Here is a 26605-nt window from a genome sequence, read left to right on the forward strand (position 1 = left end):
GCTATTTCTCAATACCTGTCGGCGAGTCAAAATCGGGGCTAAAATCATGCAGTCTGAATTCTGCATAAACTGCATGTCTTTGGTCTGTGGGAGTAAACCCATGCTGACACAGTGAGAACATGCAGACTTTTACATATAAAGACTTCCAGTCCTTGCTGGGGCTCAAACTACGGAAATTCTTGCTTGGAGACATAACATGCTTACCACCAAGCCATTATGCCACCCACATATTATTTTAATATTAATCAATATTCTACTGGATGTAATTGAAATTGAATTTTGGAATTTTTGTTTGGGGAATATTGTATTGCTGGATAGAGCATTTATTTTGTATCATGACACCAAATGTAAACACTATAAGGAACTCCTAGCAATCTAAAGCTCCCTACCAACTCAAAACACCTAAGCAACCTCCTAGTGGGTTGTTTGTTTATCACTTGTGTGAACAAAAATGCATCCAGGTGTAAACAAGGCCATACAGACTTAAAGTAAAAAGTAAAATGTCCAGACTCTAGAATATGTCCAGAAGACCCTGGCAAAAGTTGGTGCTTCATTCACATCTTGTTCTGCTGTTGCCCCCTTAATATAATTACTTTTAATTCAGTGAGAAAAAAAAAGTCAATTTCTGCAAGCTTAACTTCAGTCCACAGAACAGCTTGTGTGTTCACCCGGAGCTACCTGCTGGGTACAATATTGTTCTCCTTTTTGGAAAAGCTGGTTATCTGGTCCAAGGACATCGCAGAGTGATGTAATGTTCTTCCTCGGTGGGTGTCAGGACGAGGCTGTACGTGATTTCCATGAAATGAAATCCACAAGCACAACCGATGCCTCATTATCAAAACATCCTTCAATCCGTATGTCACCCTGAACACAGAAGCTGCTCATATGACCTTCATTCCTCACACCTGCCTGAAGTGGTTGATTTGTTTAACATCATATCAGATTTACACTAATATTGTGTTATAATGTTTGAGAGGATGGAAGTGGATCTGTTTTTTTATTTTTTTATTTGAGCTTCGTTTCACTACTTGGCAAATAGATTAAAAATATATATTAAGATTTTAATGAGAATGACAAATTGCTTGATTTTTCGTTGCAAATTCTTTATTTTTCAAATGATCATTTCAGTCACATTGACACTGAAGCCCTGACCTTTTTCTGAAAAAATATCATTAAGTTTCTCATGACTGCTCTAAAGAAAATGGCATGAGAATAACATTACGGAGCACAACTTCTTCTCATTCTGCAGTTATGAGTACAAGAAAATATTATATTGTTGTTTTTTATTTGATCAGCAAACCCAGTAGTCCTTTCTTTGTAAATGATTCTGTCACACTGCGATTGTGCGTTTTGGAAGTTATTTTTATACTATTTATATTTATAATTTTTGTTAATTTCTTTAAATCGGATTCCACCTGCTTTGAATGTTATCACTCGATTGAATGGCCGTTATCAGTGGTTATCAGCTGGGCTAGAAGGGGCCTTCTGCGCCTACTGGTTATCATCAATCCACATGGTTAATCAGGTATACTAATAGAGAAGACTCCAGATCTTTTTTTTTTTTTTTTTACATTACTGTGACTGTTGAGTTTAGGGTTGGGGTAGACATTAATAAAATACAATTAATGGGAAATTTAATAAATAATTTAAATAATTCTTGTTACCATAGCCATATGTGATCTATAGCTGATTAACTATGTGGGTGGATAAAAACAGCCTTCTGTGCCTACCAGTAGGCGCAGGAGGCCCCTACTGGCCCATATCTATCAGCTGATAACCACTGATAATGCCTATTTAATTGAGTGATAACATTCGAGTCGGCTGCGAATTCTTTATTCCACCTCAAATAAGCTCATCTATTTATTAAAATTTATTTTCTTTTTTTTTTTTATTATTTGTTTTAATCCAAGCATTGGCAGTTTATGAGTTGGTGTACTTGGTGCTGGGTTGCAACTGGAAGGGCATCTGTAATTGGTAGTTCATTCCTCTGTGGTAAAGTAAATCCAAAGGAGAGTTTTAATCTAAATGTTCCTGAAAGTATGTGGGAGGAAATCCAGCATAGCTAGAAACTCGTATAGATAGACTTTGTGCCTTGAGCTTTTATTGTTGGCTCACAATAAACTAAATGTACATTTCATTGAAGTTAAACAATATAGGAATTTACCAAGTGTTTTCAAAACTCACTGTTTGTGTAATGAAGCAAATTGCAGTTTGACTTATTGCATTTTAAACATTTGATCTATTATAGGTTTTTCCACTTTCTTTTATTTTACTGTGTTCATTTCGGGTCTGCTTTCTTTAATCAGTTTTCCTTTTTTTTTTTTTTGTATGTTTTTTTTTGTATAAGGCCAATTCCATGCAATTGTCCAATCTTGCCATGAAAAAAAAAGTTTTTACCAAAATAGTGAAACCGTTTCTACATTTTTTTGTGTAAGTATTTTACAGTACTCTAAGCCCTAATCCTAAATTTATCCCTTAGCCCTTCTCCTTGTCACAATTCTTTTTAGCTTGAAGGCATTGGGCTAAGGGGAAGGGCTAGATAGCCCTTGAAATGGAAATTTTCTAGGACCACATTCGAGACCAAGGGGTGAGAATTTCCTAGAATACACCATCTACAACGTCAGCATGGCTGCACATGGAAGTAAGGAGATGCACGAATTAGTACTTTTTGTCATTATTACAAATGTTTACAACAAGCAAGCGAATGATTTAATACATTCATAACAGCGTTCGTGTTTTACTGTCATTTAAAAAAAAAAAAAAAAAAAAAGTCCTACTTTCAGATCTAACAGAATACCCTGTCAGAAATGTGTAGTGGCTGGGAATTAGCTTTTTACAGTGTATGATATAATGCTAATGTTGTTTTTGTGTGTTTAGATGAATATGGCCATGGTGTAACTGCTCAGTTACAAGCTTATTGCCACATTATATCGTTATAATAACATGTTATCGGTGCCTTCAGTGATTTTCCTGAAAATAAGTAACAATAAAAAACAAAAAAACACAAGTGGAATAACTACAGCAATCACCATCAATCTCATATGAAATAAGAGATCGCGACGACATTTGATGATGTGTGCAGGTGTTGTAGTGCTGTCCGATGTCATAGAGTGTGAAGGGGAAGGGCTTAATTTTACCCGTTTCAGGACCAAGGGGAATAGGTAGGGGTACAAAAATAGAATTGGGATTGGGTCCAAAACACTCAAAAAATGCCTCTGTCAGTATTTTCTGCCTATTATATTTGATTTACCAATGTCACACAAGTGGCAAATTCACATCTGTCACATCCATAACAACGCTTTTTCCTCATAAATGTAAAATAAAATAAAATCAGTCGTTATTGTTCTATAGTGAGCCAACTCTTATCCTTTTGATAAGCATTATTTATTTTGGGTTGTGCAGTTTAATTCACAGAATTTCTACTAGGTTGTATGCTGTAAATTTGCTAACTTTTTTGGTTACATCCATAACATTTATTTTCCTCATTTAAAATCTAAAAAAATGTTTACAGATTGATATTTTTCTGATGCCATAACTCTCTTAGTTGTTTTGAATTATAAAACATATAAACCGATGTTTCAAAATATTGTTAAGGGTTTCTAACCAACAGGTTACACGTTAAAACACAGAATTGTCAACTTCAGCTGTCATCATTGCATGCTTTGTCAGTGCATGTACCTCCAGCTCGCTCCTGGTGAGTTTGTCCTTGTGATCTTGGTGAGGGGGCAGAAAAAAAAACGATTTATCTTCAGCTAAACTGGACAAAACTGAGAGCTCTGTGGTTGGAAGAAAACTTAAGTGCTTTGTTGAACTTGACACAGTATTACAAAGTCATGAGAATTAGACCTCCTCCTCAGTGGCTCCCGCTGTTTTAGAAAGGTTTCAGCTTTGATTCACACCGCAGTTGCCAGGGTAATCATGCTGTAAATGACTCTTAACGGACGAATGGTTTCTTCTTAATAACATATATAGACATTATTTATTTATATACTTTTTTTTGTAGCCTTTAGGAGATAGTTGTTGACCCATGAATGGCGGAGTAATGCAACTGTCCTGCCTTAATGAACACCGGCTGAATCACGTCAAGCAGTGATTTATTGCTTCTGTGACCGTTAGAATACAGATTGTTCAATATGAATGAGAGTAAAGCTGTGGTCACACTAGAGTTTGAGCATGCAAAGTTCTGTTGTATGGCACTGCAAAAAGGATTGGGATTAAACAAGATGGTTAGACATTTAAAAAAGCGAGCGATTGGTCCATATTTAAAATTTCTGTCCAGAGAGGTCATGTTTTGATCCTCGATTGGTCTCACGCAGTCAAGTGATGTGATTTCACAGGTCAGAGTTCACCAAGCACTAACTTTGCAATGCAGCAAACTGCGAAACTTGTCGCACGAGCTTGCGTTTCCAGTCTGACGCATTCACATACATGTGAATGGAACTCTATGGGGTGAAAAGTCCAGTGTGACCGCAGCTTTATGCTGATTATGTTTGAGATGGAGGCATGTAAATGATAAATGATTTTGGTATTAACAGAACATTTGCTTTTTACTGTACTTTTTTTCACCTTTAAACTAAATTTAGGATTATTGATTTTATTTTATGTTGTATTATATTGTATTGTTGTTTTATATTATATTTTATTTTGTTTTAATATATTTTATTTTTTATTATTTTAGTTTAATTTTGTTATATTATATTATATTATATTATATTATTTACAAATATTTACATTTATTTTACAGTAATTTGTAATAATTTATTTTTAATTTGGAGAGCAGTAAGGAAATCTGTCAGTAGCATAAAAAAAACAATTGGTGGTGAATTGGCCTTCTGTTCTGTCAGATATCTGAAAAGTCAGATACAGCATTGATTTTAGGACTTGACCTTACTATGCAAATCTACTGGGACTAACGAATGTTCTTATTTTTGTGTTATTGTGAAGATTAGTATGCAGGAAGGTCTGTCTTGACAGCTCCGAGCTGCAGTTCTGGGCATATTTGCTGCTTTTTATATTATGTTTGTCTTTGGTAACCGTATTGGACAGTCTAAAATCTTTGTGGAGAGAACGAATGAGTCAGAACGTGAACCATCGTTGTACCCTTATGGAATTTGTGGATCTTATGTTGAGTGTGCTTTACCCCAAAGTTCTATTGAAATCCAAAAAGTACAGCCTTAGCATTAGCAGTAGTAGCAGCGGTAGTGGTGGTAGTCCATGTACAATATTAGTTTCAGATTGTGCCACGTATGACCTTGAATGATCAGTAAGGCTTGTTTCATTTTACAAACTGTATTATGCCTGAATCCAGTGTTCAGCATGGACGTGTGTTGACTTCAAAGCAGAGCAAAGCATTAATTGCTTCTCTTTCTTGCCGAAGCATGGGTCACGCAGCAGCTGCTTTGGAGTTTTTAGTTTGCTTTCTGTAATGCGTTTGTTGCACATCCATTTATGCATTAATTGAGCTCTTAGTTGTGATGGCTTATTGAAGCTCATTTTGGAGGTTAATGATGCTTCAGTCTTACAGATACAGCAAGCTCAAAAAGAGCCCAATTATGGAGTCTTTATCTGGCTACAATTTTTACAGAGGCTTTGTTGAAGGTTTTTTTTCTGCTAGCTACTTGTTAAAATGAGTTTAGAAGTCTTTGCGAGTTCACATGGATCCGAAAATCCAACCCGAGACCTTTATGGGTTCATGTCTAAAACTTTAGTGTATTTTTATCAGATACTGCTTTGTTATTGATCTCTCCTGATTCAACTGGACCCGATCAGACCAATCCCTTTAATTGAGCTTATTTTTACATTTAAAGAAGATCTATTATGCCCCTTTGTCGCGGACATTATATTTAGCAGGTATGGTGAAAACTCTTAATAGCAGGCGGCTGCTTCTCACTCAGGGCTGATGATGCTATGCTAATGAGGGAGAGATCGTCACTAATGGGTGGGATTTTTCCCCGTCCAATGATGTGTACAAAGGGAGAATGTTAATCAAAGTCTTTCTGCAGTCTGTTTTTATGAATTATGAAAGTGATTTTTGCATAATAGTTACCCTTTAAACAGGCGTTCTCGCTTGTTTTCACATCTCAGGATTGACCGGTATGGATTCTGCTCTAATGTATCTGCTTATGTACATGCTTACCGGAAAAGCAAAGTCCACTCAAAAAACAAGATGACAGAACATTTCCATGTAGTACACTTGTTACTGCTGCTTGCAATAGTGCTACTGTGCTGTCATGGCAACGGCGGGGAACTGACACATTTCCACTTGTTGTTACCTGTCTATAAAATGTGACCCTGGACCACAAAGTGTTTTAAGTGTAAATTTTTGGAAATTGAGATTTCTATATCACATTAATTCTGAATAAATAAGCTGTGTTGACATATCAGGGTGTCTGTGAGGTTGTAAAAGGCAAAATTAAGGGCATTAAAAATTTATAAACGTCATCTGACGTGGTATTTTTGAGCCCTTTTTTTCTAGATAAATTTTCAATTTGTGTTAGATGCAAGCCTTTATTCTAAAATTTGCGCAGATTTATTTATATGTTGAGAGTAGGACCCGAGCGATATCATGTGAGGTGATGTTCGTTCGCCTGTGCGCTGAAACAAAATGGGTACCTGGCTGGCTTGCTGCCAACCATATTGGCAAACTCACTTTCATTCATTATTTAAATTAAAACATGGAGAAATGCAAGTTTTCGTACCTCTGGGTGGAGGACTTAAGATTTAAAGACTGGCTTAGGCCTGTAGTTGGCAACAGCTGCGAGGCTTATTGCCACTTCTGCAAGAAGACGATTAATATAACCTGGGTGAGGGTGAATGGCATCAAATCGTATATGGAATCAAATAGCCACCAAGCTAGGATGCGCGGACGTAGCGAGCAGCTTCCCATATCAATGTTTTGAGCTACGGCTTCATCAACGACCTCAAACTCCACTGCTTTGCCCTTAACATCGACTGCTCTCCTGATGCAAACCACTGCCAGCATCAGTAGTCCTAGCTGCATCGTCAACAGGTGTGTGACAGACGTCAGACAGCAGACGCTATGCATTGACCCATCACCACCGCTACATTGCTAGCTGAGGTGTTGTGGTGTTTATTGATTAATCCCTCTGCTTTACCTAAATGTATATGTTATCTGCAATATGTGATTTCATTTGGGAAGAGATTTCATTTATGCCACTACAGTTGCAGCTCCAAGTCGTGCTGGTATTACATTTTTTGAAGGTATTAAAAAAGGTATTAAACTCAACTTAAGAAGTTCTAAATATACTATTTAAATAGTTTGTTAGGTTGGGACTGTATTTGATCACATTTGAGCATACACATTTGAGCTGGGGGTTCAAAAATATTGAGAGAATTGCCTTTAAGGGTTGTCTAAACTAAGTGTTTAGCAATGGATATTACTTATCATAAGTGGATAGTTTTGATAGATTTACAGTAGAAAATGTACAAAATATCTTCATAGAATATACACTGCCTGACAAAAGTCTTGTCGCCTAACCAAGTTTTTGGAAAAACAATTAATAACTTTACTTCTAGTTGATCATTTGGTAACAGAAGTGGCTTATATGAAAAGCAAAGGCCTCTTTTACCAAAATAAAATATGATCATGGCTTGATTTGCAATTATTTAATTAGGACCGTAAGGTCTGACTTTGCTTAGACAAAAGACTTGTCTCTTAACAGAAATAATGTACAGTACACAATATAAAGTCATTGTGCAGTGGAAAAAGAATTAATATTGTGTCTGACTCCCATGAGCTTGGAGGACTGTATCCATACATCTCTGTAATGACTCAAATAACTCCTTAATAAAGTTATCTGGAATGGGAAAAGAAAGCGTTCTTGCAGGACTCCCAGAGTTCATCAAGATTCTTTTGATTCATCTTCAATTCCCTTCTTTTTCATCTTACCCCAGACATGCTCAATAATGTCATGAACATTATTGGACTGGTGACTGGACTGGCCAATCCTGGAGCACCTTGACCTTCTTTGCTTTCAGGATTTTTGTGAGAATTTTGGGTCCATCTTACAGTTTGTTCATTGTGTTCAGACACCAATGAAAAAAGTATCCATAAAGCATGCAATATTGTAAAATAATAATAAATGTTAAACAAGGAAAAGAAATAGAGAAACAGCCCAACCAATCCAGAGGACTTTTTAGCCTAGTTATGTAAAAAAAAAAAATGCAGTTGGGTTGGATGCAGTCAGACTTGAGTCTAATTACATCAAGTTTTAAAAAAATATATAAAAAAATATATAAATCTGGTTTGGGTAGGAGTTAGGGATGCTCAAAATAACCGATTAACCGAAAGAGTGCGTTTGTAACTGATTAATGGTATAAGCTAAACGATTAAAATATTATTTTATATATTTTAAAAGGTTGGCTGCATAAGGGGCTGATCACTGAACACGGTTTTTGCATTGAGAAGGGAATCTTCTAAATGGTTTACTAACAGCTGAGAGTGTTTTGTGCCCTGCTTATGAGCCCTCTGCGCCCCGTGTTTTTGCTGTTGCACGCTCTGTGCTCTCAATTGTAATAAAAGTCAACCCTGAGCGGAAAAAGCATGTAACATCAGTCACGTCTTTCTCATTCTTCAATTAAATGAAAGCAGTGGCGGGGTTTCCGTTGAGGTGACGGCAGTGTTTGCGTTGTCAAGATGACTACAGAGACTTTTGAAGATAGAGGAGAGACTAATGTTCACTGTTTCAAGGTATCCAGAGCTGTATTACTTTACAAATCTTAAATATCACAATGTTGTTATATATTACAATTATAAAAACATCGAAAGCAATATCATATGTAAACAACAAAATCATTCTATAGTAGCCTATACTTTCAAAAAAGTCAACATATGAGCCATTGTCTTTTATCACACGTAGCGCATGCACACATTAACCGCGAGTGAGATGGGGAAAATTAGGCATAATCATAAGACATAATCTTTAAACTAATGACTTAAGTTTTGTGATATAATAATAACAGTGCAGCATTGGCAGTTGATTGGCAAAATTAACCGAAATGAGCATCCCTAGTAAGAAGTGATTTGGGGTCCATTCTGGCCAGGTATGGATTTAAGGACCTGAGAAGACCTCTAGTTATTAGTCGATTTTACAGTTTAAATCTGATGGCAGGGGTTTGTGCAAAGTTTGCGTAATATAACACAAAATGCATATTGTAGTTTATTATTTGACTATTAATTTTTGTCTGGACACAATATTTATATTTGTACAAATGTGTTACAGAGATAGCTTTTAAGGCTTGAAAAGTTCGAATTGATTTTCCTTTATTAGTAAGACGTTAATCTGTTCGTTCTATTAGCTTATGTAGTAGCAGCATATCTCCTTTCCTTTTGTTGATCCTGTCTGGAATGTCTAACAAAGATTAGTACTGGAGACAAATGCCACTGGGATCTTGGCTCTGTAGGGATTGGATTTAATCCCTGCAATGCATGTTACTTTTAGTTGTGTTATAATCCTGCATTCTGTGCCACCACATGGGTTCTCACAGAGACACAAATGTCCCCTAGAGTGTCATCCACGCTTTGTGAGGTTAGGAGAGCACATCATGAATGAAACTATATTGGCTTTGGAAAGTATATTCATTCAAAAGACAAGCATGAAATCACGCTGTACAATCGATTTTTGTGTTGAGTCAACACAAAGGAATTAAGTTAATATATTAGTTTTTACAAATTTAAACAGATTGAACATAACACAATTAAGTTGTCGCAAAAAAAACATCAAGAATTGTGTAGTTTCAGCTCATTTTAAATAAGTAGTTTGAACATGCAGAAAATGTCTTTTTTTGTGCTCTTCTTATACTGTAATTCCATCTCATGGCACTAGTTGCACAAAAATAACAAACAGGAGACCCAACCCAAAGAGGAAACTCTGTGTTATCCTAATATCTGATCTTGTCAGATTTTAGTTATCCTAGATTTGATGTCTTATGCCTTGACAGTGGCAGCGACTGTTAGTTTCATTTCACTCGTATTGATACGATAAGTCCTGCTCTTCCATCAAAGCTATTACCTTTTTGCATTTTCTCATTTAAATTTTTTTTTTGGGCTTATCTCATTTCGGTCAAGTGTTGGGTTTAGATGAGCTCAGTATTGCAGAATTTGTTATCTGATATTGCTTTAGGAGCATTACAGTCTTCCACAGGAAGATATACACAAATCTGTCAGAATGCTCCCGATGACCACAATTTTGGCCGATGAAATTAGCATGGAAATTGACTCTGTGTTTACCCAGGAACAAGGTTTTTATTTTGAAAGATGATGAAATGTTTTAAAAACAACATCAAATGGATGGAATAAAGAAGTAGATATTAAGCAAGGCAGGTTTTAAATCATTGTACTGGGCAATGCAGAATTTCTGTAATTTTCTGTATTTTAGATTGTATGCAAGCTAAGCATTTTCCCATAATGCACTGACAAATAATGGAGCACAACAGAAGGATTTCAAAAGGTGATGATGATGATGATGATGATGATGATGATTATTATTATTACTACTACTAATGAAGACAGACCTTTTGTAGTCTGCTATGTAACCATACATTATTACCACATTTTTACTGTAGTAACGATATCATTTTGAATTTTTTTTTGTTAGTAATCCATTACATTATCTGAATGAATAATAAAATATAAATACTGTATTTTCGTCAAAGTCAAATTAGTTGTGCAGTTTTTGATAATAAATGTCTTTTAGGTTTTTTTTCCATTATAAATGTCATAGAAACCATTAAATTTGGCTACTTTTTTCAAATTCATAAAAGATGAGGCTGTTACAATTGTTCACAGATGCTTCTGTTTTTGTTTCACACTTGCACTCCTGCTGCTCTCCATCAAATGTGAGACATAAAGACAAAACTTCTAATGTAATATTATTGCTGTTGCATGTGTAGTGCTACCAAATCAGGTGTTGGTGACACTGTCTGTTGAACTCATTGGCACCGGTGCCAATGCTGTCATATGTTAGTCTGGAGCCTTGCCATGAAGCGCTGCAAATGATGTAATCAAATGGTATATTTACCTGTATTTATGCATGTATATATGTGTTAATATTTATTTAAAGTTTGTAATGATTGACTTCATAACTGATTTGGTTAATGATTTACAGCATTTCCTTTTTACATTCATGTTGAAAAACATTGCTGGAATTAGTAATGCTGAAAAAGAAATGTTATTATTGTTGTTATTATTATTCATTACCAAATATTAAAAAACATTTTCTTGACACTTTGTTTTTTTTATACTGAAGTTTTTGCATATGTTTAAATTATACTTTTTTTTAATTTGTAAAGTTTTTTTAACAATTAAAATACTAGTCTAGTCACTTTATTAAATATGTAATTATGACAAATAATATTAATAACAATAATATTAATACAAATTATTATTGTTATTACTACTATTATTATTATTATAATAATTATGCATTGACAAATAATTCTTTCTGACACATTGTTTTTTGAGCTGACGTTTTTGCGTGTTTAAATGATACTTTTTAAATTTTGTAATGTTTTTTTTTTTAAACAAAATTTAAATACTAGTCTAGTCACTGTATTAAACATGTAATGATGACAAATTCTTATTATTGTGATTATTATTATTATGCTTTGGCAAATATTAAAACCTTCTTCCTGACATGTTTTTGCATGTTTTTTTTTTTGTGGAGTTTTAACACAATGTACTAGTCACTGTATTAAAACATTTAATGATGACTTATTATTATTATTATTATTATTATTATTATTATTATTATTATTATTATTATTCAATATTAAAGGGATGGTCCACTATGATATCATATGTTTAACTTTAGGTGATGTGTAACGTAGCTGTGTGAACATAAACAACATCTCTGAATGTAAAATGCTCAAAGTTTAATGCAAAGCAAGACATTGGCTTTTACAGAGTTCGCTTGGCGAAGCCTATGGGGAACGAAGTTTGGGGACTACAAAAAAAATACATCTGGGCTTGTGATATCACAAGGGCGTCCGGTTACATGCATTCACCACGCGCACACACCCTTGTACCCTGCTATTTCCACCATGACGTGGTAACGTGGAGCCAATCCGCAAATCACAGCTCATTATGTTAGCTGACCAATCAGAGCCTCTTGAAGGCTTTTCAGAAGAACTAGGAAATACAAATCATTTTCATGTTAGCAGAGTAGATGTAAATAATCAAAGTAAGATATATGGAAAAAATTTACGTGATTTTTTTTTTACAAATGAAGCATGAGCACACATTGCTTTGTCTTAACACAACCAAGCTTTAAAAATAGACTCTGGACCACCCCTTTAAAAAATGTCTTCTGAACACATTGTTTCTCTGTACTGAAGTTTTTGCACTTTTTTTTATTTTGGTAATTTTTAAACAACTAAAATACTAGTCACTTTATTAAACATTTAATGAATTAGTGCTGCTGAAAAATTATTATTTATGTATTAAAAACAAATCTCCTTCCTAATAATTTTTTTGGACTGAAGTTTTTGCATGTTTTTTTTTTTTTAACTTATTTTTCTACAAAGTTTATATAGGTTTCTTTTAATTTATATTAAAATACAATTAAACGTGTAATGATGACACATTGTTGTCGTTGTCGTCCTCATCATGCAAAACCAATAACCCCAAGCACTAGAATAGTGATGTTGGCCTTAGCAAAGAGTGTTAACACCTTCTTGACTTGGGCTTCATGCTTGTCTATTTGATGCTATTATAGTGATAATGGGCTCTGTTTTTTGATAAGTACAGTATGTCACCATCCCTCACCATCTCTCCTGATGTCATGTGTGAGTCACCCTGTGTCCCATGGCTCTCGCTCTTTTCTCCTTTCCCCGATACCCTCTCTGGCTGGCCCTGTTCCTCCATTTCTCCTTTCACTACCATGCATTGCCAAACTTCCTTCCTGTTGTCCTTTCCTGGCGTGCGTTTTTCCACCAGCGTGCCAATGTTGCTACACCATTTCTACTATCAGCACCAACAACACTCATCCAATGGGACTGAGAATGGAAATCCGTTACTGTCCTGGCTTGTGAAAGTTTCCAACATTTCTGCCAGCGTCCTTTTTTTCAGAACGGAAATTGCAGCATATGTTATCAGTCAGGCTTGAGATTGAGAGCTCCAGCAGACCCAGGCCATCAGAGCTGAGATTGGGTGATGTGTTCGCTTCCACATCGCATCCCATAAAGAAACTGAGCTGTTTTACAGGTGCTTTCAGTTTCATTTTGTGTTGACGCGAGATTGCATTTGGGTTTTTTATGGCTGTTCTGGACTGTAGGAGGAATGGATGGTTATAGCTTGATGCTTATGGCCGTGGGTGTTGCAGACCGTCATGGAACAGGGGGTTGGTTGTATTTTTTATTTATTTTATTTTTTTTAATGTTGTGGGAGAGATGCACTTCATGATAACTCATGCTGACAGCGGTGCATTATGGGAATTTATAAAGGCGGATTTCTTTCACCAGAGATAAAGATCTTCAAAGATTTGATCTGGTGTTCCTATATTTCTCAAGTTAATAATGATTTTGTGAATGTTGAGGCAGCTATTTGTTGTTCTGTACATATAGTATGTCATATATATATATGCTAACAACATGCTAATTCATGCTAGAACCATGTTAATTCATGCTATAAACATGTTAACAACATGCTAACTCATGCTATAAACATGTTAACAACATGCTAATTTATTCAGATTCATGCTAGAATCATGCTAATTCATAGTAGAACCGTGCCAATTGATGCTAGAAATATGCTAACAACATGCTAATCATGCTAGAAACATGTTAACAATATGCTAATTATTGTTAATAACATGTTAACGACATGCTAATTCATGCAAATAACATGCTAACAATTAATGCTAGAAACATGTCTGCAGCATGTTAATTTATGCAAGTAACATGGTAATTCCTGCTAAAAGCATGTTAGCAACATGCTAATTTATGCTAGAATTATGCTAACAACATTCTAATTCATGCTAGAAACAATGCTAACAACATGCTAATTCATGCTAAAACATGCTAGCTACATGTTAATTCATTCTATAATAATGTTAACAACATGCTAATTTATGTTAGAAACATGCTAATTCATGTTGGAATCATGCTAGTATCATGCTATTCCCAACTTTAGACACAGGGGTCAACTTTAAAGCTTTTTATTGGCTTGTTTCAGTCTTTTAAAGTGGTTACATTCTTGACTGCAGGGATCTTAAACATTCTTTTAGCCAACTTGATACTTTTTTTTTTTTAAACTAAATAAACAACTTTAAACCGACTTAGGGTTAAAAGAGCTTTTTTCCCCTTTATATGTGATGTTTAAAGTCCTTTATTTAAAAGTAAAAGTAAAACAAGCGCTCAGTGAATAGAATGAACATTTTTCCTCTATTATCATTCTTGAGTCCAAACCTTTTGCTGCTCACTGTTTAACTTCAGCCATATTGTTTCATGGCCCATTCTAATCCTTTAAAGGAATGACACATGGATTTAGAATCTTCTCCTCTTTTGTCTTGTCCCTTTAGGGTTTTAGCTGTTGTCAGCCTCTGCCAGCTCTTTTATCAGGACAGACATGCAGGCATCGTGATGGACTGTTATCTCACTCTCATCCTATCTGACTATACAAAACCAATGCACTTCTCACCTCTTAAGATAAAGAATAAATGAGTCATGATGATTTATAATTCATTTTCTAATGAGAGACATCCATCAGTATTATGCAGCACGTTACTGTAAGTACAATCATGGATGTATGCACTGCTGGTGCTCAAGTTTGAGGTCAATAAGATTAAATAAATATTTAAAATGTTTTAATAGAAACCAATAGAAAATAAAACATATCTGTATTCTAGTGGTCTGAAAAACCAAATCACCATATGCAAAACAGTGAGTCAGAGCTTCTACTATGTACCAGAAGAGGACGGCTGAATCAGATTAGAGATTACTTAAAATAAATAAATAAATAAATAGAGTGGTAAACAAACACAGTCCTGAATATTAAAATGCATTTTAGCCATATTATTTTTTTAAAATTGGAATTTAAAATCATGCCTAAATTAAAAAATGCTGTGGGAGACGTTATCCAATTTTAAGGTGTTTAAGATGCCTCCATGCCATCACTTTGCTATTTTACATGGTCATGTGCATCAGGAATGGGTTGTCCAGTTCTGCAGCTGTCTGTGAATATAGCAAATCTTTTAATACACAAATCAAAGTTCCTGGCACGTCTCTCATCAGCACTCAACCCCAGGCGGTTTATTACAAGTGGTTCCAGAACTCTATGTCTTGTACACAGAAGCACATAAAAGCAATTATCATGAGCAAAGCCATTTTTGCTAGACAGAATTGTATAGGATTGGAGCAGTCTACACTGTAAAAAATCTTATGTGCTATTTACTAAAAAAAATAGTGGTAACACTAAAGCACATATTATTTTTTTAAGTAAATTTCAAGACTTGATTTTTTTGTTTTGTTGCAAAAACCACTTGAATGAATCATGTAAAAATTACTACATTTTTGAGTGATAGATGAAGATTTTAATATTATTAACGGAATGTTCTTTTATAATTTAAGCAAATCTACCACCATTTACTCATTTATTTTTTCAAACAAAAACCACTTGAATGAATCATGTGAAAATCATTAGTTTTTTTGAGTGATAGATGAGGATTTTAATATTATTAGTGGAATGTGCTTATTATTTTAATATATGCAAATAACTCACCATTTACTCAAATGTATTAATGAAAATTACTCATTCATAAAATGTAAAATATATAATGTATAATGAAATACATACACAATACATTTTGGCCAAATATTATTTTATTACGTTACACTGATAGCAAAATGGTACAATATGTTAAACAAATCTATATAAAATTTACAGCGATGTTAATCTCTGATAAAAAGTCCTTTATCCATGTCATAGAAAAAATGTTCTGTAATTTTTCTTTTGTGGGAATAGTCCCATTTTAGACACAATCAGTCAATGCAGTGAAATTTCCCCAAAAGGTTGTAGCAGTGAATTTGTGTCAGAAACGTAATATACGTTTCTTTGTAAGTGATTTTAATTTGGGGAATATTTGTATAAATCCAGTTCAGCAATTCTAGATTTTCCAAGCTAGCCATGACTCGCTTATCCAAGACAATGCAGAAGTCCTCATGGTTGGTCATCCCTCTGGCAGACAGCAATTCTCTGTGCATTCCCACACTGTAAAATAAATATTAAGTTTATTATATTGAAACTATGCAGTTGTACATTTCAAATGTTTAAGGTTTACTAAAACACATTAAGGAAATGAACCATTTCTTTGTATCTCTGTGAACAGTAATTCTTCAAAATGTTTGAGTAGACGTTGCTGACTGACATAAGTACACAAGTATTTTGACTTATAATGGACAGGGTGTTTAAAATGTATGCAAGTGTACAGAAATTTATAAAATCAAACCATGCTTATACAAGGAATAGTGCATTCAACAATGCAGTGCTTGAGCTATATATTTTTTGTAAGCATTCAAAAATATAAAATGCTGTTTTCTGAAGACCATAAATATCTGAAACTGTTTGAGACACTTACATTGCACTCCTGGATGAGCTCTTCCTCTTATTCATACAGATAGACCAGCAACAGAGGACGACATCTCTCGTTTCATCCCTGATTTAATGTGAGGTCTGATGCAAAAAAAGTGTAGAAATTAGTAATATTGCATAATAAATAATAATAATAATAATAATAATAATAATAATAATAATAATAATAAGAAGAAGAAGATTACACAAATAACATTATTAAAAATACATGATGTATGGTTTAATTCTCTATCAAAAACTGCCTCAATAAGCTGCTCCTCTTTAGTAGAAAAATACTGCGAACGTTTTCTTCATTGATCTGAAAAATGAAGAAAACAAATATTAGTATTTATGACAGTATTATATATAAACACTGTTCATTACATTTACATCTTCAATGCTGTAAAAGGAACCTTATGAAATGGAAAAGCACTAGCTGCATAAACCCCATTGAATAGCTAGCTGATTTAGCTTAGCTTAGGCTTACCACTTAACAAGCTCACTGTTCATCCACACTGCTTGACTGTTGCCTAATCATTGCTGTTAAATGTTACAATGCAAATAATTTGTTCAATTTCATTATATAATTCAGAATGAACATTGAAGCAAATCGATTTCAAATAGGAATGGGTGGTTAAAAATACCTGTGTATCCCTATCATATGGCAAAAACTAAGCTCCTGAACAAGCTTGAACCGCATTTGTCTTTCCTGAAAGAGCTTAGGCTATTTAAGACAATAAAATGATAAACTGTTAATGCTTACCTCTTAACATGCTCGCTGTTGATCTGCTCCTTCAGAATATCGTCTGATCACTGCCGTTGTTGAGATTCAGATGCAAACATCTCAATCAAATCCACATAATCAAGTGAATTTTCTTAAAATAAACGTGAAGCCATCTTTCCTCAATGTTATTAGCTTAATTGGTTTCTCAAATTAAGCTTAATAATTGCACTAGTAACTAAGTGAAATTTAAATCTTCGTTATATTAGCAAAATCTTCTCTGTTTTATAATAAATCCAGAATATCAAATTTTTTAAAGAAAATATGCACATCATTTTTAATGACCACATCAATTTTTCTTTATGAAAATTACAAGCCTCAAGGTTCATTTTTTACATGAGGTTCTGTACATTCATGTCCATTGTGTTGACGTCAGTTATTACTAAGGCATGTCTGCTGTCTATTAGTCTGACCACATTGACTAGGTCAGATGAGAACAAACACTTTGAGTCGAGCTGTTTTCTTGACAGACTGTTTTGACTTTGATCTGAACAGTGACACCAGGGCTTGAACTTTTCCTATGGTGGCTAGTGGTTTTCCGAAAGTTTCTAGCCACTCACAATTTTCAAAATTGATTGTAAAATTGATTTACAAAACATGAAGTTGACTGCATGCTAAATATGATAAACATTAATTTCAACTTTGTGCAGCTAAAGGAGCATTCATGTCTAAATCTCTGTCCATCTGTTTATCCATCCATTCATCCATCCATCTTTTATTCATCCATTCATCTTTCATCCATCAATCTTTTATCCATCCATCTTTTATTCATCCATCCATGTTTTATTCTTCCATCTATGTTTTATTCATTCACCCATGCATCCATCTTGTATTCATTCATTCATTCATCCATCCATCCATCCATATTTTATCCATCCATATTTTATTCATCCACCCACCATCCTTATTTTATTCATTTTATGAAATTACATGACAATAAAACTGAACTTCTACTTATAGGTACACGATCCACTTTAAACAAATCACATGTGATTCTGTCATTACCCCCTCGCTTCAGGTTAAGAGTCTGGGGGTCATCTTTGACAGCACCCTTTCATTCACTGCACATGTAAATATTGTCACCCGGACCGCTTATTTCCACCTCTGAAATATAAATCGTTTGCGTCCTTCCCTCACAACTCATTCAGCTGCCATTCTTGTTCATAGTTTAGTCACATCCTGTTTAGACTACTGTAATTCCCTTCTGTTTGGCCTCCCTAAAAAAACTGTTCATAAATTACAACTGGTACAAAACGCTGCAGCCTGTATTATCACAAAAAAACCCTCTATCTGTCACATCACTCCCATTCTACAACAGCTTCACTGGCTTCCCATCTCTTTCAGAATTAATTATGAAATACTTCTTCTCACTTTTAAAGCAATCCACACTCTCGCTCCTCCATACCTTGTTGATCTTGTTCATATCGCCACACCTTCTCGAACACTCAGGTCTTCTTCCATTCACCTCACTGTTCCCTCTGTCCACCTTGTCACCATGGGGAGCAGATCCTCCAGCCACTCTGCTCCTCAGATTTGAAATTCACTTCCTCCTGATCTCCGTAATTTAGACTTTCACAATTTAAATCCAAACTCAAAACACATCTGTTTAGAACAGCTTATTCACTTTGACCCGACCGCATTTGTTTGCAAAGTTTGTATTGTATTCTATTGTCTTTTATTGTGTTTTTATTTGAACTGATTGTTCTAGCTGTGCTGTACGGTGACCTTAAGTGTCATGAAAGGCACCTTTAAAACAAAATGCATTATTATTATTGTTATTATTATTATTATTATTATTATTATTATTATTATCCATCCACCCATCCATATTTTATTCATCCATCTACCAATGCATGTTTTATCTATCCATGCATTCATTTATCCATATTTTATTCATCCATCCACCAATCCATCCATATTTTATTAATCCATTCCTCCACCCATCCATCCATATTTTATCGACCTATCCATATTTTATTCAGCCATCCACCGTGCATATGTTATTCATCCATCCACCCATGTATATTTGCATATTTTATTCATCCATTCATCTATCCACCCATCCATATTTTATCCATCCATCCATCCACCCATCCATCCATATTTTAATCATCCATTCCTCCACCCATCCATCCATATTTTATCGACCCATGCATATTTTATTCATCCATTCATCTATCCACCCATCCATATTTTATCCATCCATCCACCCATCCATCCATATTTTATTCATCCATTCATTCATCCATCCATTCATATTTTATTCATCCATCCATATTTTATTCATCCATCCACCATCCATATTTTATTCATCCATCCACCATCCATTTTATTCATCCATCCATTCTCCACCCATGCATATTTCATTCATCCACCCGTGCAGATTTTATTCATCCATCCACCCATCCATCCATATTTTATTCATCCATTCCTCCACCCATCCATCCATATTTTATCAACCCATCCATATTTTATTCATCCATCCACCATGCATATTTCATTCATGCATCCACCCATCCATATTTTATTCATCCATCCACCAATGCATATTTTTTTCATCCATCCATCCATCCATCCATATTTTATTCGTCCATCCACCCATCTATATTTTATTCGTCCATCCACCATGCATATTTTATTCATCCATCCACCCATGCATATTTTATTCATCCATCCACCCTTGCATATTTTATTCATCCATTTATCCATCCACCCATCCATCAATATTTTTTCATCCATCCATCCATATTTTATTCATCCATTCATTCATCCATTCATCCATCAGTATCATTTTGTTCATTCATGAGAAATCCATTCATATAATTTTATTAATTTATACCCCCATCCATTCATCAGTATTACTTTGTCCATCCATCTGTCAGTATCATTATATTCGTCCAGTTAGTGTTATTGTATTTGTCCATGTGTCCATTAGTATTATTTTATTCATCCGTCTCCCCATCAGTATCATTTTATTTGTCCGTCTTTTTGTCCATCAGTATCATTTTATTCGCTCGTCTGTCCGTCCATCAGTATCCTTTTATTTCCCCATCCATCCATCTGTCCATCAGCATCCTTTTATTTATAAATCCATCCTTCCGTCCATCCATCCGTCTGTCCATCATTATAATTTTATTCATCCATCTGTCCTTTCATCAGGATCATTTTATATGCCCATCCACCCGTCTGTCCATTATTCTTGTCAAAATCTTGGTGCTTTCCTAGTTTGATTATTCGGTTATTTGTTTAGTCGGTTCAGTAAAATGCCTCTCTTATCCTTAATGTCAATTCTTAATGTCAGTCCCTGTTAAAAAAAGATGTAACCCATCAAATCGGCTATTGTGTTGTCTTTTTGCCCATTAAGTAGAGAAGTTGGCCTCTTTACCTCAGGCAAAGAGGGTCATAATGTAAAAAGTCTGTCTACACCATAACTGTTTCATGAATTCATTAACTTTTTTGTATTTTTATTTTTCAGGCCATCTTCACATTGTTGTTGGGACCCTTTACCTTTTTCAATGCTCAGAAGACCAAATACCTCCAGATCCTCACCTCATTAATGAGATGGATTGGTAAGTTCTGTCTGTCTTGGTATTTATCTAGTGTTCTTTCTTTATTTCCGTCTTTCTGTCTGTCTTTCTCTTTGCTTGTCTTTCTTTCTATTTCTTCCTTTTTTCTTTCTGATTTTCTTTCTGTTTTTCTCTTTCCCTTCTTTCTTTCTTTCTTTCTTTCTTTCTCTTTCCCTTGCTTTCTGTCTTTCTTTCTGATTTTGTTATCAATTTACCTTATCTAGCTATCTTAAAGATGTGCCATCATGGTTAGCACATTGTTCCTCATCTCTGCAGTGTAGCCCGGGTCTGTCCATCATAAATTCGTCCTGCTTCATGTCTCCGCCTTCTGTCTCCCTCATACTTCAGCCTGACAGCCTAGACAGGCCGTCTCAGGCGTGATTGGGCAGTCACTTACCAGACGACAGGCCCAAAATAAAACCGCACATCCTCATCCGCAGTTCAAATCACAGCCGCACTAAATCCAACATGCAAACTCCCAAATAACATGTAATGTCGCATATTCGCAATGCAAGTAATATAAATCAATTATAATCCCTTTTTAAAAATGTCTTCATTGTATTGATTCATAATGAATTGTAATTGAGAGTCAGTGGAGGTTGGATGCGTATCCTAAAAGGCATTACAGGTCACAAAAAATAGTTTTTGTAGGTTTCAGTAATGCTCGTAAAGAAGTGCTATGCAACATTGTGTGGCTATTACCCAAAATTGATGCATCAAGAAATGTATAGACAGGCTTTGGAAATCTGCATCCATATTTCTGCCGTCTGTTTTTTAACGCATTGGCCATTTAAGGGCGCTATAACCTGAGGGGTGAAGTAGCTCATCCTGCTTGCTTCAGCAACATATAGTGCTGAATGCAGGTGATGAACTTCACAGCAGTGCTATTATTTCTCAGACTGTTTATCCAGAATGTATTCCTGCTCTATTAGCCCGTTGAATCAATATGGGCTCATTTGCACAGTGTATGTATTATGTATGATTCCACTCGATCGTTTAAGACATCACTGGTGTAGCTGGTCACCATTTGCTTTGTATTGCAGTTTTTTAAATTTCTTTTTGGGAGAAATATATCATTGCGACCCTGGAGCAAAATGGCCATCTTTTTGTATGCGTGCTACTCTTATCTTTCTCTGTTCCTACTTTTTTTTCTTCTCTATTCCAAACCTCAAGAGAGCTGAAGTAATTATTTGATAATGCATTCTCATTTTTAGCCTACAGTGTGATTTAGAGCCATTCAGATCTAGAGCGAGGGTATCAGCGAGTCCTTAAAGTATTAAAATGCTTTAAATTCATACTTCAGCTTTATGGGCGTAGAAATGATTGAATATCTTGCATCGTGTAAAAGGCTGTTTTTTTTTTTTTTTTTTTTTTTTTTTTAAATGATACATTTTTAGTATTTTATTTTGTTACCAACATTAATATCCCTATAATACATACGGTATCAACACCGATCACAATTGTTTCACTTTAGAATTTTTATGATACTGGAATTCATTTATATTTACTTTTTTTAATTATTATTATTATTTTTTATTGTTTACTTGTTTATTTCAGTATTTCCCACTTCTTAGACTTTACTTGGGCGGCGCGCCCAGGTACTGTGCATCCAGAAAGTGTTCATAGCGCTTTATTTTTTCAACTTTTCTTTGTTACTGCCTTATTCCAAAATGAATTAAACTCATTTTTTTCCTCAAAATTCTACACACAATATCCCATAATGACAATGTAAATAAAGATTTTTTGAAATTGTTGTAAATTTATAAAAAATAAAAAAGCTGAAAAATCACATGTACTCAAGTATACAAAGCCTTTGCCGTGAAGCTTTAAATTGAGCTCAGGTACATTCTGTTTCCTCTGATCACTCTTGAGATGTTTCAGCAGCTTAATTGGAGTTCACCTGTGGTAAATTCAGTTGATTGGACATGATTTGAAAAGGCATACACCTGTCTATACAAGGTCCCAGGATTGACGGTGCATGTCAAAGCACAAACCAAGCATGAAGACAAAGGAATTGTCTGTAGACCTCTGAGACAGGATTGTCTCAAGGCACAAGGCTGGGGAAGGTTACAGAAAAGTTTCTGCTGCTCTGAAAGTTCCAATGAGCACAGTGGCCTCCATCATCCGTAAGTGGAAGATGTTTGGAACCACCAGGACTCTTACAGCTGGCTGGCCATCTAAGCTGAGTGATTGGGGGAGAAGGACCTTAGTCGGAGGTGATCAATAACCCGATGGTCACTCTGTCTGAGCTCCAGCATTCTTCTGTGGAGAGGTTTGCATTAGAAGGACTCTCTGACCATTAGTAACAAAATTCTCTGGTCTGATAATAAAATTGAACTCTTTGGAGTGAATGCCAGGCCTTACATTTGGAGAAAACCAGGCACCGCTCATCACCAGGCTAATACTATCCCTACAGTGAAGCATAGTGGTGGCAGCATCATGCTGTGTAGATGTTTTTCAGCAGCAGGAACTAGAAGACTAGTCAAGATAGAGGGAAAGATAAATGCAGCAATGTACAGAGACATCCTGAATGAAAACCTGCTTCAGAGTGCTCTTGACCTTAGACTGGGGTGACGGTTCATCTTTCAGCTGGACAATGACCCCAAGCACATATCCAAATTGCCAAATATCAATGGAGTGGCTTTACAACAACTCTGTGAATGTCCTTGGGTGGCCCAGCCAGAGCCCAGATCTAAATCCTATTGAACAATTCTTGAGAGATCCGAAAATGGCTGTACACTGTCACTTCCCATCAAACCTGTTAGAGCTTGAGAGGTACTGCAAAGAGGAATGGGCAAAAATTCCCACAAGACAGGTGTGCCAAGCTTGTGACATCAAACGGGTCCTCCCGTCCACCAATATTGATTGACAGGCGCGCATTAACATGTCTCCATTGTAACGCATATAATCATATCAACAAGACAGGATGTGCACAAAGCAACTGGGAATAAAAGGTCTGTTCAGTTCGCTAGAATCATGAATCGTCATCAAACGTGATCAAGAGTGAGTTTGACAAGTTTACAACGTTTTAAAACAGTGCATGTGTGAAATGAATTACAGCGATGTACTTCATCAACACAGCCGCGTGTCAGAACAATTATAAAAGAAGACGCTTCAATCTCGGATTGTGGACGTTAAACCAGGTTTATTTTGTACACGAACATAACAGATATCCATACAGAAGTGGATATTAACCTGTATCCTGAACTTACGCATGCAAAAAGAGTGCAAAGCTAAACTCTCTCTCTCTCTCTCTCTCTCTCTCTCTCTCTCTCTCTCTCTCTCTCTCTCTCTCTCTCTCATTTTGAAATGAGGCTGTAACATAAAAAATGTGGAAAAAGTGAAGAGATATGAATACTTTCCGAATGCACTGTATATTAATGGATGCCCAAGTATATTTGGTGATATTTATCTTTTATTATTATCATTTTATTATTTTACCCTTTTTTGTATCCACTCAATAACCAAGCATCCGCGAACGATTAACCAGTGCAAAATCTCCTCTCGCCTTACACGTTTCCTACTTCTCACTGTGTGTGCGCAGGAACTGACAACACTCCATTGTCAACAATCTCACATGCTCTGCAGAGACCCACAGAGGCGCGTCATTTTGAGACTTAAGATTGGTTTCTAAATCTCCTAAATTGTCTGGGATTTCGCTTTCTAAGTCAAAAAAATGTTTTTGCATTACATTTTTATTTTACCCATAACATACCCATCTGTCTATAAATGCATCCATTTTGAACTGATTATCATTAGAATCTATTAAGATTATACTAAAATATTCTAATCAGATATTATACAAGAGTAGTTTACTTTATAAACTGTTTTCAGTCATTTTTATTAGTCCTAGGAAGAACCAAATAGATTTAGGGCAAAACATACAACACAGGCCCTAATTGTGGGGAAAAAAAATCAGACAGAAGATATTTAGCAATAATCAAAGGTTGTAGTTCATTTTCTGTAATTATCATTATATGAACACTCTCAGTTTTTAATTAGTTTAGCAATTACCTCTTTCTATAAGTTAATGAAACTAAGTCAGATGAAAAGGACTGCCACAAATTTAAGCACTGATATTTATACAATGAGGTGGAAATCAGGTAGAGAAAGCACCCTGACTCTTATAAAGCATATTTAGTTTGCAGTAAATTTCTGCAGAGACATTATTACGGCCAACATTTGCATTGAATATAAAGTGCCTTTTTATTCTGTAAGCAGTCTTGAATTACAAGGAAAATAGTGTTTATTTATTGCGCTGTTCCCTGGAATACTTGATTCTGATTGGCAGTCGCTTTGAAAGCTGATTTGCTACATACTGGTGCTAGTTTCATGTTCTTTAATATCACTCCATTAGCTCTTTCAACTCTCTCAAATCAATACTTCATGTGCATTCAATTTATTTGTTAGTAGAGTTGTAATAATAGTGATAATGTGCAGTCAAGTACACATTATCTTAAAATAAACCCCTTTCCAAGTAGGTGTGGAATTTTTAGGGACTTCATGATCTGATCTGATACTGGGAGTCATGATTCAATATCAAAATGACTTTTGACCTAAATTTCTTCTGCTGTGCAAATTTATCTTTCCAACTTTACATTTAAACCGCAATTTGAGTTTCTTTGACTTTTTGTTTAGAGTTACAGTACATTCGGCATGAACAAGCTTTGAATGTAACATCAAAATGCCAGATTGTAAAGAGCAAATATAAAGATTTCTTAGTCCCAAAGTAGAGAATTATGACTTACATAAGCAAAAATGTTTCTATAAATTTATTAGAACTGTTTTTAGGTCAGAGCCTCAGAGGACAGGCTTTAAAACATAGTTCTGCCATCGTGATCACCATCATAGATCACCGCCGTGATCTAATTAGAATAAATAGTTAAAATATTAGTGTCTGGGATGCAGCTAGTCCAGAGACTGCAGTGAACATCATAACTTACGAAAGATTTACAGTTCTCTATAATGCGTGATAGGACTAAACAGTGGTCCTAAACTGCTTCTAAAAGAGAATATTCTCAAATCAAATGACTGTAGAGGCTTGGACCCAAATAGTACTTCTTTTATCACAAATTAAAGGGTTAGTTCACCCAAAAAATGACAATTTTGTTATTTACTACACCCCATTTCTGTTATTTATAGACCCCATAAAAGAAAATAACCACTTTATTCAACAATTTCTTTTCCTCAGTGTCAGTATAGGGTGCACATTCATGAGAGCACTGTTCTTTATGCGTGTTGTGCTCGTACTGTACCTCGCATGCTCCTGTGCTTTGTCTATCAATCATGGGAAGTCTCGCTTGAGCAGTATGCATCACACACACTGCTCATGAACACACACAATATACTGACACTTTTATGTGCACACAATAGTATTTTGTATAGCTTTTTGAGCCACTTATTTGGGCCACTTAAGGCATGTGGTCTGTTTTAAGGACGTTTATTTGTTTGGTATTTGATCTAGTTGAGATTTTTGGTGTCTATGGAGGATACAGTCACAGGGCAGATAGAAGCCCTGTCCAAGACGCGAATCCACGTCTGTTCTGAAGTGAATTTGACGTACGAATGAAACCGATTTTGATGCGCAAATGAGGCAAGTAAACTGAAAATGTTCATACGTCTATTTACGCTTGAATAGCGCGATTTATCCACGCGTTTCGCGTCTGGTGTGAA

The 26605-nt window shown here is 35.2% G+C and overlaps 1 protein-coding gene across 1 annotated transcript in view; it reads left to right on the forward strand.

Annotated features, from left to right (window-relative positions):
• tmem104 (transmembrane protein 104) overlaps nt 1-26605 on the forward strand; it is an 83927-nt gene that overhangs the window by 34967 nt on the left and 22355 nt on the right. The window contains exon 9 of the mRNA XM_056453292.1: nt 20842-20935. Coding sequence (XP_056309267.1) covers nt 20842-20935 — 94 coding nt within the window. The remainder of the gene's footprint in view (nt 1-20841; nt 20936-26605) is intronic.

Source organism: Danio aesculapii, chromosome 3 (assembly GCF_903798145.1).
Source record: "Danio aesculapii chromosome 3, fDanAes4.1, whole genome shotgun sequence".
In the NCBI taxonomy this organism is placed as follows: domain Eukaryota; kingdom Metazoa; phylum Chordata; class Actinopteri; order Cypriniformes; family Danionidae; genus Danio; species Danio aesculapii.